We start from the raw sequence: 12,902 nt of genomic DNA, 5'->3' as shown, positions 1-12,902 counted from the left end.
AGCCAACGAGCAAATGATTCTTCATGTATGACATCCATTTCTCTTCATGGATGACTACAGTTCCAATTGTGTATATCTATTGCATGTTTTCTTCATTCTTCATTGATAAACATTTGTGCAAGTGTCCTATCTTGGTTATTGTAAATATTGTGTAGCAATAAAATGGATGTGCAACTATCTCTGTGATATGCTGACTTAGACTCCTTTGGGTATCTACACAGGAATACTAGAGCTGGATCACATGATAGTTCTATTTTTAGTTTTTGAGATGCTTTCAACTGATTTCTATAGTGGCTGTGTTCCCACCAATAATATATAATAGTCCTTTCCCCTCACATCCATGCCAGTGTTCTGACTGGGTTTAGATATAATCTCAAAGCAGTTTTTAAATACGCATTTCCCTCATAGCTAAGGCTTTTGAGCATTTGGAAAACTATTTCTTGGCCATTTATATTTTTTCTTTTGAGAATTGTCTGCAGTCTATTTATTGACTGGGTGATTCCCCTTTTTAGTGTCTAAGTTTTTCAGTTCTTTACAGATTCTAAGTATTAATCTTCAGTCAGATGTGTGGTTAGTAATGATTTTCTCTTATTCTGAAAGGTTCATCACTCTGCTGATTGTTTCTTTTGCTGTGCAGAAGTTTTTTAATCTCCTGCAATCCCATTTGTCAGTTAATTCTTAGAACAAGTTTCTGTGCTGTTGGAGTGCTTTTAGAAATTCCTTAAAAATCTTAAAGTGTTTCCTTCTAACAGTCGAGTTTCAGGTCTCATATAAAGATCCTGTATTTTATCCATTTTGATTTTTTTTGGGGGGGGTGCAGGAGTGTCATATGGATTTAATTTCATTCTTTTACTTGCTATATTGTTTTTATTCTCTTATTATACTACCAGATTTCTAGCATTTTTCTATCCTGGAAATAATTACTTTCTGTAGTTAAGATTTATTTGTTTTTTTATTTTTTGTGTGTGTCTGTATATCTGTGTGTGGGTTCAAGGAGGCTAGAAAAGGGCATCAGATCCTCTGGAGCTGGAGTTAAAGGCAGTTGTGAGCCAGCCACCTGATGTGAGTGCTGGGAACTGAACTCAGGTCCTCTGGAAGAGAAGCAAACACTCTTAAGCACGCAGCCATTTCTCAAGCCCTTTAAGTAAGTACTTAAATGATGTGAAATAATTGTTAAATTATCTATAAGGTGTTGTTTTACTTTTCTGTTGATGTACTAAGATACTATGACCAAGGCAACTTATAGAAAAACAGTTTATTGCGGCTTACAGTTTCAGAGGGTGAATCCATGACAGTCATGATGGGGAGCATGGCAGCAGGCAGGCAGGCATGGTACTGGAGCAGTAGGGAGTCGGAGAGAGGAGAGGGTAACTAGGAATGGTGTGAGCTTTCTAAACCTCAAAGTCCAACCCAAATGACATGCCTCCTCCAATAAGACCACACCTCCTAACCCTTCTCAAACAATTCCATCCACTGGGGACCAAGTATTCAAATATATGAGCCTGTGGGACCATCTTTCATTCAAACCACCATAGATACCATTCAGGTAATTCAGGCCAACCCACACAAGAGAAAAGCTTGTATCAAGAGTACACACAGTTGGTGCTGCAGAGATTGCACACTGGTTAAGAGCACACTGGTCTTACATAGTATGAGGCCTGTAGGTAGAGTTTTCCTGCCTGGCCCACAGTCAGGACAAATCTCTCTCACCTGCCAGTCCCACAGCCGTCAGACCCGACCAAGTAAACACAGAGACTTGTATTGGTTTCAAACTGTATGGCCATGGCAGGCTTCTTGCTAACTGTTCTTTCAGCTTAAATTAATCCATTTTTATAAATCTATACCTTGCCACATGGCTCGAGGCTTACCGGCATCTTCACATGCTGTTTCTCATCTTGGCGGCTGGCAGTGTCTCTCTGACTCAGCCTTCCACTTCCCAGCTTTTTTCTCCTCCTTGTCCCGCCTACACTTCCTGCCTAGCCAATGGCCAATCAGTGTTTTAATTATTGACTAATCAGCAACACATTTAACATACAGAACATCCCACAGCAGAGGCCAGCCTAGACTACATGAAACCTTATTTAAAACTCACTCCCCACTACAAAATCAGGATCATTTATAAATATACTGCAGTATATTTAAATAAAATCAACTTTGGATAGCTGCTATGGCATTGTACATATTTTAAATTGATAATAAGTTCCATAGCACAAAGTAGGTAGCATTCTATAAATATTAAGCCCTATTTTTCCTATGACCTATGTGGTATTAATAGTTTTAGTTTGGTTACATATAAATTCTGTCCTTCCAATGGGATAAATTACATGAACAAATTAAAAGAGCTAACAAATATATACATATATATATTTGTTAAATTTTACCCTGTATACCAGCTAAATGTTTTAAATTTGTTTTATCATATATGCTATATTTTGATGTTTAAATCTTTTTTTTTTAATATACAGTCTGCATATATACCTACAGGCCAAAAGAGGGCAACAGATCTCATTACAGATGGTTGTAAGCCACCATGTGGTTGCTGGGAATTGAACTCAGGACCTCTAGAAGAGCAAGCAGTGCTCTTAACCACTGAGTCATCTCTCCAGCCCCTTTGATGTTTAAATCTTAACATTTGTTTATATACTATAATTTTGTTTCATCAGGCAAAGGTCTCTTTGCTAATGATTAAAACTGTTTCTGAACATGACACATCTCTTTCTGTTGTTGTTCCATGTAGAAGACACTATATCCAGACCTGTATTACTTAGCTATTAGCCACTGTTCCAAGCAGTTAAAGCTGGGGAGGAGGCTGTCAGCCTTTAGTAGAGCTTGTGAGATGCCTGTTTTCTTCAGAAGACACTAGAAATGGCTGCTTTCCATATATAGGATACTTACTGTCTCTTAAAGAGTCAGAGTGAGTGAACTTCTGTTGACTGGTGTTTCTACTGGATAGAAGATGTTCTCTACGTAAGGTCTGAAATAGTATGTGTGTAATTGTGTAAACAAAGAATAAGGTACATATAATATCGATATTTTAAAAACAGAAGAACTTTGCCATTTTCCGCATTTCTCACTCCTCAAAAGCTACTATTTGGTTTGTTGTTGTTGTTGTTGTTTTTAAGTTTTATGTTTTGTTAATAACATTCATATTTCTAAGTAATAATCTGTTTTATGATAGAACTTTAGCTGGGGAGATGCAGCACACAACAGACCAAAGTACAGATACACCACCAAAGTCCAATTTGATGAACCAGTGCGTTTATTGGGGTAGTTACAGGAGCATGGGTAAGGAGTTACTTACAGAAACAGAAAGATTCAAAGACAGCTGCATCACCAAGGCTCACCCCAGCATGGGTGACCTGGAGCACACTGCACAGCTTACAAGCAGCTCCGCAGGTTGGAGAGTATCCTTCCTAGGTGCCTCAGTTGGTCTAAACCTCTTCCACGCAGCTGGTCTGGTCTGAGTCTTCTTTGTAGGTTTTCTCCTCCGAGAGTCTTAACCTCCAACCCCCCAAGACAGGGTTTCTCTGTAGTTTTGGAGCCTGTCCTGGAACTCACTCTGTAGACCAGGGTGGCCTCAAACGCACAGAGATCCACCTGCCTCTGCCTCCCGAGTGCTGGGATTAAAGGCGTGCGCCATCATCGCCAAGTGTGAGAGTGTTCTTTGCAGCTCTACTGTCTCAGTCTTCTATGCAGCTCAGTGTCTGAGGTGGACTCTCATATTTGATTGCTTACTCTGGCAGGGAGGGGCCTAATGAATATAGTCAGTTTTAGGGACTTCCTGAGGCTATTTTGGGTTGTTTACCTTCATATTTAAAGAGTTCCCTGGGAACTCCTACAGCTGATAAACACCTTCAGTAATGTGGCAGGATACAAGATTAACTAAAAAAAAATCAGTAGCCCTATCATACACAGATGATAAACAGACCGAGAAAGAAATCAGAGAAACGTGACCCTTTACAATAGCCACAAATAACATAAAATACCTTAGGGTATAACTAACCAAACAAGTGAAAGACCTATATGATAAGAGCTTTTAAGTCCTTGAAGAAAGACATTGAAGAAGATATCAGAAAATGGAAAGATCTTCCATGCTCATGGATAGGTAGAACCAACATAATAAAAATGGCAATCTTACCAAAAGTAATATACAGATTCAGTGCAATCACCATCAAAATCCCACAGTTCTTCACAGACCTCGAAAAAACAATACTCAACTTCATATGGAAAAATAGAAAAGCTAGGATATCTAAAACAATCCTTTACAGTAAAGCAACTTCTGGAGGCATCACCATTCCTGACTTCAAGCTCTACTATAGAGCTATAGTAATAAAAACAGCTTGGTATTGGCATAAAAACGGACATGTGGACCAATGGAATCAAATTGAAGACCCTGACATTAATCCACACACCTATGAACACCTGATTTTTTATTTTTTATTTTAATTTTTTTTGGGTTTTTCAAGACAGGGTTTCTCTGTGTAGTTTTGGTGCCTGTCCTGGATCTCTCTCTGTAGACCAGGCTGTCCTCAAACTCACAGAAATCCACCTGCCTCTGCCTCCTGAGTGCTAGGATTAAAGGTGTGAGCCACCACCACCTGGCTGAACACCTGATTTTTGGTTTTTCGAGACAGGGTTTTGTAGCTAGAGTTTTCCTGCCTTGCCCACAGTCAGGACAAATCTTTGTCACCTGCCAGTCCCACAGCTGCTCATACCCAACCAAGTAAACACAGAGACTTACATTGCTTACAAACTGTATGGCCATGGCAGGCTTCTTGCTAACTGTTCTTATAGCTTAAATTAATCCATTTCCATAAGTCTGTACCTTGCCACGTGGCTCGTGGCTTACCGGCATCTTCACATGTTGCTTGTCATGGCGGCGGCTGACAGTGACTCCTTCTGCCTTCCTGTTCTTTCTTTTCTCCTCTCTGTTAGTCCCGCCTATACTTCCTGCCTAGCCACTGGCCAATCGGTGTTTTATTTATTGACCAATCAGAGCAATTTGACATACAGACCATCCCACAGCAGGGTTTCTCTGTGTAGCTTTGCTCCTTTCCTGAAACTAGCTTTGTAGACCAGACTGGCCTCAAACTCACAGAGATCCGCCTAGCTCTGCCTCCCAAGTACTGGGATTAAAGGCGCATGCCACCACTGCCCAGCTGAATGCCTGATTTTTGACAAGCCAAATCTGTACAATAGAAAAAAGAAAGCATCTTCAACAAATGATGCTGGCATAACTCGATATCAACATGTAGAAGATTGAAAATAGATCCATATCTATCATCATCCACAAAACTCAGATCCAGATGGATCAAAGACCACAACATAGATCCAGCTACACTGAACCTGATAGAGGAGAAAGTAGGAAGTAGCTAGAATGCATTGGCATAGGAGACCACTTCCTAAATATAACACCAGGAGCACAGACACTGAAACAACAATTAATAAATGGGACCTCCTGAAAATGAGAAGCTTTTGTAAGGCAAAGGACACGGTAAATAAGACAAAACAACAACCTACAGAATGGGAAAAGATCTTTGCCAAACCCTCATCTGACAAAAGGCTGATCTCCAAAATATGTAAAGAATTCAAGAAACTAGATATCAAAATACCAACAATCCAATTAAAAAATGGACTATAGAGCTAAACAGAGAATTCTCAACAGAAGAATCCCAAATGGCTGAAAGACATTTAAGGAATTACTCAACATCTTTAGTCATCAGGGAAATGCAAATCAAAATGACTCTGAGATACCATCTTATACTGTCAGAATGGCTAAGATCAAAAACATTGATGACAGCTTATGTTGGAGAGGATGTGGAGCAAGAGGAAACTCCTCCACTGTTGGTGGGAATGCAAGCTTATACAGCCACTTTGGAAATCAGTATGGCGGTTTCTCAGAAAATTTGGAATCAATCTACCTCAAGACCCAGCTATACCACTTTTGGGCATATATCCAAGGGATGCCACAAGGACACTTGCTCAACTGTGTTCATAGCAGCATTATTTGTAATAGCCAGAACCTGGAAGCAACCTAGATGTCCCTCAACTGAAGAATGGATAAAGAAAATGTGGTACATATGTACAATGGAGTAGTACTCAGCTGTAAAAAACAATGACATCATGAAATTTGCAGAAAAATGGATGAAACTAGAAAATATCCTAAGTGAGTTAACCCAGACTCAGAAAGACAAACATGGTATGTACTCACTCATAAGTGGATACTAGATGTAAAGCAGAGGATAATTAGACTATAACCCACAGCTCCAGAGAAGCTAGGAAACAAGGAGGACCCTAAGAGGGATGCATGGATTGCCTTGGAAAGGGGAAACAGAGAAGATCTCCATGAGTAAACTGGGGATAGGGGCGGGGCAAAAGAGAGAAAGGGACTTGGGGATGAGAACGTGAGGAAACGAGATGGTCGAGCTGGGGGAGGGATGGAGTGGGAGAGCCATGAAAGAAATACCTAGATAGAGGGAGGCATTATGGGGTAAGGGAGAAACCTGGTGCTAGGGAAATTCCCAGGAATCCACAAGGATGACCCCAGATTAGACTAATGGCAATAGTGGAGAGTGCCTGAACTGGCCTACTCTGGTAATCAGATTGGTGAATACCCTAACTGTCATCATAGAGCCTTTATCCAGTAACTGATGGAAGCAGATGCAGAGATCCACAACCAAATACCAGGCCAAATTCTGGGAGTCCAGTTGAAGAGGTGGAAGAGGCATTATATGAGCAAGGAGGGTCAAGATCATGATGGGGAAATCTACAGTGACAAATGAACCAAGCTCAACCTCATGAACTTTAGACTGACAACTGTGGAACTTGCATGGGACCGGACTAGACCCTCTGCATACAGGAGGCAGTTCTGTAGCTGGGTCTGTTTGAGGGGCCCCTGGCAGTGGGATCAGGATCTACCCCTGGTGAATGAGCTGGCTTTTTGGAACCCATTACCTATGGTCAGACACCTTGCTCAGCCCTGATGAAGTGGGGAGGGGCTAGGTCCTGCCTCAACTGAAGGTACTAGATTTAGCTGTTCCCCCATGGGATAACTTACCCTTTTGGAGGAGGGGATGAGGGGTGGGGGGGTGGGAGAAGCAGGAGGAGGGATGAGAGGTGGATCTGTGGTTGGTATGTAAAATGAATTTTAAAAAATTTAAAAAAAAAGTAAAAACAACAAAAAAAGGAGTTTCCTGGGGGATGGGATGTTTCAGTCTCAGAGGAAACTGTTATACAACATACGTGTATGGTAGAGAATCTTAATGATGTCCCGTTAGGAAAGATGAGGATTTGGCTTGGTTTTCTTTCCCTCTTGCCACTGCACACATACTTTTCCATCCCTTACCCTCTCTTTATAATGTTACTATACTAAAATTTCCTTAGTTGAGATTCAGCATTTTTATTGTCATTGCCATTAATATTAATCACAGCTGAGCCAGGTGGTAACTTCAGTTTTTGATCTGAGGTTATATTGATTCTTTTTTATTTGCTGGGTTTTCTGTACAGTTATGAATTTTTCATCTCCACTAGGGAATTATTTGTTTTTTAAATTATTGTTTTTATTTATACTGATGTTGTGTTGAGGGGTAGGGCTCATGGAAGCAAGAAGAGGGCATTAAATCCTTTGGAGATAAAGTTAAGGCAGTTGTGAGTCCCCCAACATGAGTGCTGGGACTGAACGCAGGTGTTTTGGAAAAACAAGATGTGTTCCTAGTAGCTGAGCCATTTTACAGCCCATTTGTTTGTTTTGAGGCAGTCTTACTCCTTAACTGAGGCTCTCCTGGAAATTACTACTTAACTGAGGCTGTCCTGGAACTTATTACTTAGCTGAGGCTTTCCTGGAATTTATTGTTAACTGAGGCTGGCCCTTGAAATTGCAATAATTCTCCTGCCTGAGTCTCCTAAGTGTTGGGATTACAGGCATGAGCCACTACAACCAGCTCCATCAAAAAAGCTTAAGTTGGCTAATCATTCAGTGGTAGTCTGTTAATAATAATTAATAGCTGTAAAAGATTAAGTTGTGTGTCAGTAGCCCAGAACAGTTTTAAACTCACTGTGTAGCCTAGGCTGACCTTGTACTCATGTTCCTGCCTTAGCATCCCAAGTTCTATGATTATAATAGGTATGTGCCAAAAGACCCAGATTATCCAATTTAAATCGCTAAAGTATCAGAAATGTATTTGCTGAGGGTTTAGAGGCTAGACATTTAAACTGAGTTTCATGACTCCTAATCAAGGTTCAGCAGGGGTACCTTCCTACAGATTTTAGAAGAAAATACGTTCCTTGACTTTTCCAGCGGTTGGTGTTTCTCTGCTGACATTCCTTTTCTTGTAGCTTCTGAGCCTTTGTCTGCATCTCCACATCATCTCCTCTTCTCTGATGACCCTCTCTCTACTATTGTCTTACAAGGACACCTGTGGTGGCAGTTAGTGCCCATTTGGATAATCTGAGATTATTTCTATATATTAGTACTCTTAACCACATCAGCAGGGGCCCTTTTGCCTTATAAAATGTCATGTAGAGTTCCAGGGATTAGGATCTAGTATTTTTGGTTGGCCAATACTCAGACTGTTATATAGTTCTTGTCATTGAAAAGGCTTTCACAAGGTTGAGGCTTGGCAAAGAGGGTAATGAAAGAGAACTAGAACACAATGCTGCTTCTGGCTGCTGGACCGTTGAAAAACCTGCTTATGACTCGGACTCTAATCGAAATTAGTAATTGATGGGAAATGAAGATTCTGATACCTATTTTTAGATGTGTTACGACAGACTACAAAAGACCTTTGGACTCTTTGGCCTTATGGTATGGGTCATTGGAACCTATTCTACTTGACAATGAATAAAGCTATACATTGTTTAACTCCAGCTGCTCAGAATGTCTTTTTGCATTGTTAATAACTGTCTTGATTTCTGTAGCCACTCTGCACCTGATCCAGAAGTCTTCCTTTTGGTGGAACAAAGAGTAAAGTTTCAAACTGGTGTACCTGGTTAGAGATGTAGACCTCTAGAAGCAAGGAATAAGGAGAGAAGATACACTGTAACATTGGGCTGGTAGTAGGAGTGTGTGTGTGTGTGTGTGTGTGTGTGTGTGTGTGTGTGTGTGTGTGTGTGTGTGTGTGTATGTGTGTGTGTGTTTTAATCATTAGCTCATTATTAGTAAAAATTATATAGTCATGATTATTATATCAATAAGTCATAGTTTTCCTCAAGGAAGACTTGATACCATTAGCATTTTAATGGTGGGTTAGAAGTATTCCTAGCCTTGCTGTAATTTCTTTAATTAGTATGGAGATGTTTGTCCTTTTCCTGATGCTTTGCTTATCCTAAAATAAAAAGATACATAGTTTTTTTTTTCCTCCTAAGTGGACATTTTTTGAAGATTTGAGAGAGATAAAATAGATTGTGCTACTGGAAAAGGAAAATAGTTATGTACTAAAATCACTAGAATAAGGAGTGAATATAAAGTCATATGATGGTCATGTATCAGTTGTTTCTTAGCTAATTGAAACAAATTGGTTCTATATACAGTATTTGCATTCTACATTAACTTAATGTGATAGTCAGCTTTCATTGTCCATTTTACACAATCTAGACTCACCTGGAAAGAGAGTTTCACTGAGGGATGGTCTGCTTCAGGTTGGCCTGTGGGCATGTCTGTGGATGGTTGTTTCTATTAAGTTCATTGATTGGGAAGACCCAGCCCACTGGGGGCAGTTCCATTCTCTAGCAAGGGGTCCTGAATTATAACAAGAATGGAGAAATTAAGCTAGTACAAGCAAGGAATCAAGTGAGCATTCATTTCTTTCTATTGCTGATTGGGTAAAATGTGATTAGCTCTTTGGATTTCCTGCCTCGACTTCCCTACAATGATGGACTGTAACCTGGAATTGTAAGCTGTAATAAACCACTTTCCCCATAACCCCTGAGTTGCCTTTGTCAGGGTATTTTTATTTTTATCAGCAACAGGATTGAAACTAGGACAGTTAGGAAGGCTTCCTAGAGGAAAGGGGATCTGAGAAAAGGCTCGTGCTAGTTTTCAAATGAGATAGGTAGGGAAAAGATTCACGTAAATAAGAAATAAGAGTTCTAGGGGAACTAGGTATGGAGTCTTATAGCAAAGAGTAATAAAAACATTTATGCAAGATGAATAGAAGATAAGGAATGTAATTTCCTACCTATAATAATTTCTACCTATATTTAAGTTTTATTTTCTGACATTTTATGTGTAAAAGGTATGTATCATTTTAAATAGATTTGCTTAATAGAACTTAAATCAAGTCATGAGGTTACCCAGTTTTATCTTAGAATAATGACAGTAATATTGTAAAGCACTGTCAGCAGACTAAAGTCTCCTTTGCAAGTAATCCTCTTGTCCCGAGTCTGGCATCTTTTATAATAGAGACCTGTTTTCTTGCTGGAACAGTCGGTGCGTTTGGTATTAAGACTTTAACCTGTGTTTGTTTTCTTTTTCCACCTTTCCTGGCAGCTTAGTCAGACTATGAAACAGGCACGTCACCAGCTGGCATCCTTTAAAACTGTGAGTGAAAAAAAGACTTCAGTGTTTCTAAATGGTAGAAGGAAAAGCTCTCCTACCCAAGAGGTATATTAATTTCCAATATGCTGTTTTCAAAAATATAACTAGGAATTTATTTTTATATCAACATAACTTAGAAATGCAAAATAATTGAAGTAGTATTCAATATCCCTTTAATAGGGAATTATTGAATGAATTAAGATATATCTAAATACAGCCATTCTTTTAAAAAATCATATTTTCAAATAATATTTGAAGACCAAGGAAAACTTTTAACTGAAAAAAATAGAATATAAAATTACATATACTATAATCTTAATTTAAAAAAATATATGTATTTATTTAACACATGTTAACACCAGGCCGTGGTGGTGCACGCCTTTAATCCCAGCATCCACAAGGCAGATCAGACAGATCTCTAAGTTTGAGGCCAGCCTGTTCTACAGAGTGAGTTCCAGGACAGCCAGGGCTACACAGGGAAACACTGTCTCAAAAAAACAAACAAAAAATAGTATTCACTATTTCCTTATTAGAATGTAAAACATATATATTACAAAATTTTAAAAATGAAGACAAGGAAATAAAAGTTATCTATAATATTACACAAAACTGAGGCCCTGGATTTGATTCCCAGCAAGTGCACGGAAGGAAAGGAGATCAGTTATCTATGCCCATGTTTGTCTGTCTCTTTTTTCTTTATCACACTTCTCATTTCAGATTCTCATATATACGTGTTACTGAACACTTCCCTAATAGCACCAGAGCCCCCTGAGGGATCTCTCTCATGATTTTCACCAACACATTAACATTGGGCTTTGGTTTTGTTTGTTTTGGGCTTTTGGCATTTTTGAGACAGGGTCTCTCTGTGTAGCCCTGGGCTCTCCTGGAACTCACTCTAAACCAGCTAGCCTCAAACTCACAGAGATCCACCTGCCTCTGCCTCCTAAGGGCTGAGATTAAAGGCGTGTGCCACCACCGCCCGGCTGAGTACTATTTTTAATAAAGGAATTCATTTAATTCTAAACTTAAGTTTAGAATGAAGTATTAGAAACTAAGTGTGGATTGAGGTTTAAGTGTTAAGCCTATACTTGTAAAATGTCATTGTTTAGATATCCTACTTATTTCAGATTTTAGTAGCTCAATTCTTGTGTTTTCATGTGTTTGCTCAATTTTGGCATTAACTTCCAAGTTTTCGTGAGAACATCTAGTAAAATCGACCCTTACTTAGGCTTTGTGGTGTGTTTCCACCATCAACTGTCTCTCAGTTCTTTCCCTGTTTCAGTGCCTGTGTGACATATGGCATGGACCTTACACATGTGTGCTGCGTAGCTATAGCAGTACATCCCGGGACTGTGTTGATTTCCTTATTGTGTAAAATCATAGTGTATACTTATACAAACTAAAGACTACAGCATCATTCATTAGGTCACAGTCTTATGGGACTAGCACCACATAGGTGGGTTTTTCTCCTCAACACAGCCATCAAAGACAGCTGTCTCTATGTTGATATTGGCTGGATACTAAACTATGATTGTTTCCCTCTTCAGTATTAATTAAAAATTTATAAATTAAGTTTAAAAAGGAAATGGGGTTCTGTCCTAGATATAATCATATGGTTGCCTTTTCCTAGTATCCTGTTGTGACTTCTGAAATAGCTTTTCTTTCATATTCTCAAACCTGCCAACTATTGGAGTCACTGGCGGGTACTATTAGAAAAAGGACTGGACACTTTTAATAAGCCAGGGAAGAGGTGTTGTTAGTTCCTAGAGACTGATATTTTACATTGTTTGAAATATACTCAGGCCTTTCAGTTGTTGTTTTTCCAGAGAAAGTGCTGTTCACTGACCTGACTGAAATAATTAATCCTGTAGAAGAGAGAAATAATCCTGAGATAACATCCTTGTACAAACCAGTTTCATACGTCAGAGGTGCCATATGAGTGTAATTTATTATTATTATTATAATGATAATGAGTTCAAACCTGCTGCATGTTTCCAGAGAATGCCATGTCCTTTTTCCAGATAGAAGAATAGAAATAGATCCACTCCATATACCTGGGAAAGATCTATGAAATTAGTGGAACTTTTCTTACACTTTTACTTATATCTGACCTGTGTTCTACCTTCACATATGTGGGAAGTGGAAACTACCAGTCAGAAAGTATTACATTGTAATCCAGTTAACTTCTGCCTTCATTTTCTTACTAGATTTTAGTGGCATTATACCCTATCTAATTGTATGGTCACTCAAAATTTGAGATACAAGTACAACATGTTCTTGTTTGACCCTTCTCAGATTGCCAAGACTGAAATTAAAAGTCTTCTGTAACCAGTCGTTAGTGGCTAGAATAACTGCAGGTTGTCATTTC

The 12,902-nt window shown here is 39.1% G+C and overlaps 1 protein-coding gene across 4 annotated transcripts in view; it reads left to right on the top strand.

Annotated features, from left to right (window-relative positions):
• Window positions 1–12,902, top strand: part of Ccdc15 (coiled-coil domain containing 15) — a 68,293-nt gene that overhangs the window by 12,651 nt on the left and 42,740 nt on the right. For 3 of the 4 annotated variants that reach the window (XM_052756668.1, XM_052756658.1, XM_052756688.1), the window contains one exon: window positions 10,487–10,600. In XM_052756668.1, the coding sequence (XP_052612628.1) occupies window positions 10,487–10,600 (114 nt within the window). The remainder of the gene's footprint in view (window positions 1–10,486; window positions 10,601–12,902) is intronic. The other variant, XM_052756677.1, reaches the window with a different exon arrangement.

This window comes from Peromyscus californicus, unplaced genomic scaffold (genome assembly GCF_007827085.1).
Source record: "Peromyscus californicus insignis strain IS unplaced genomic scaffold, ASM782708v3 Scaffold_11__1_contigs__length_118956290, whole genome shotgun sequence".
NCBI lineage: Eukaryota > Metazoa > Chordata > Mammalia > Rodentia > Cricetidae > Peromyscus > Peromyscus californicus.
This window is presented reverse-complemented; position numbering and strand designations above follow the sequence as displayed.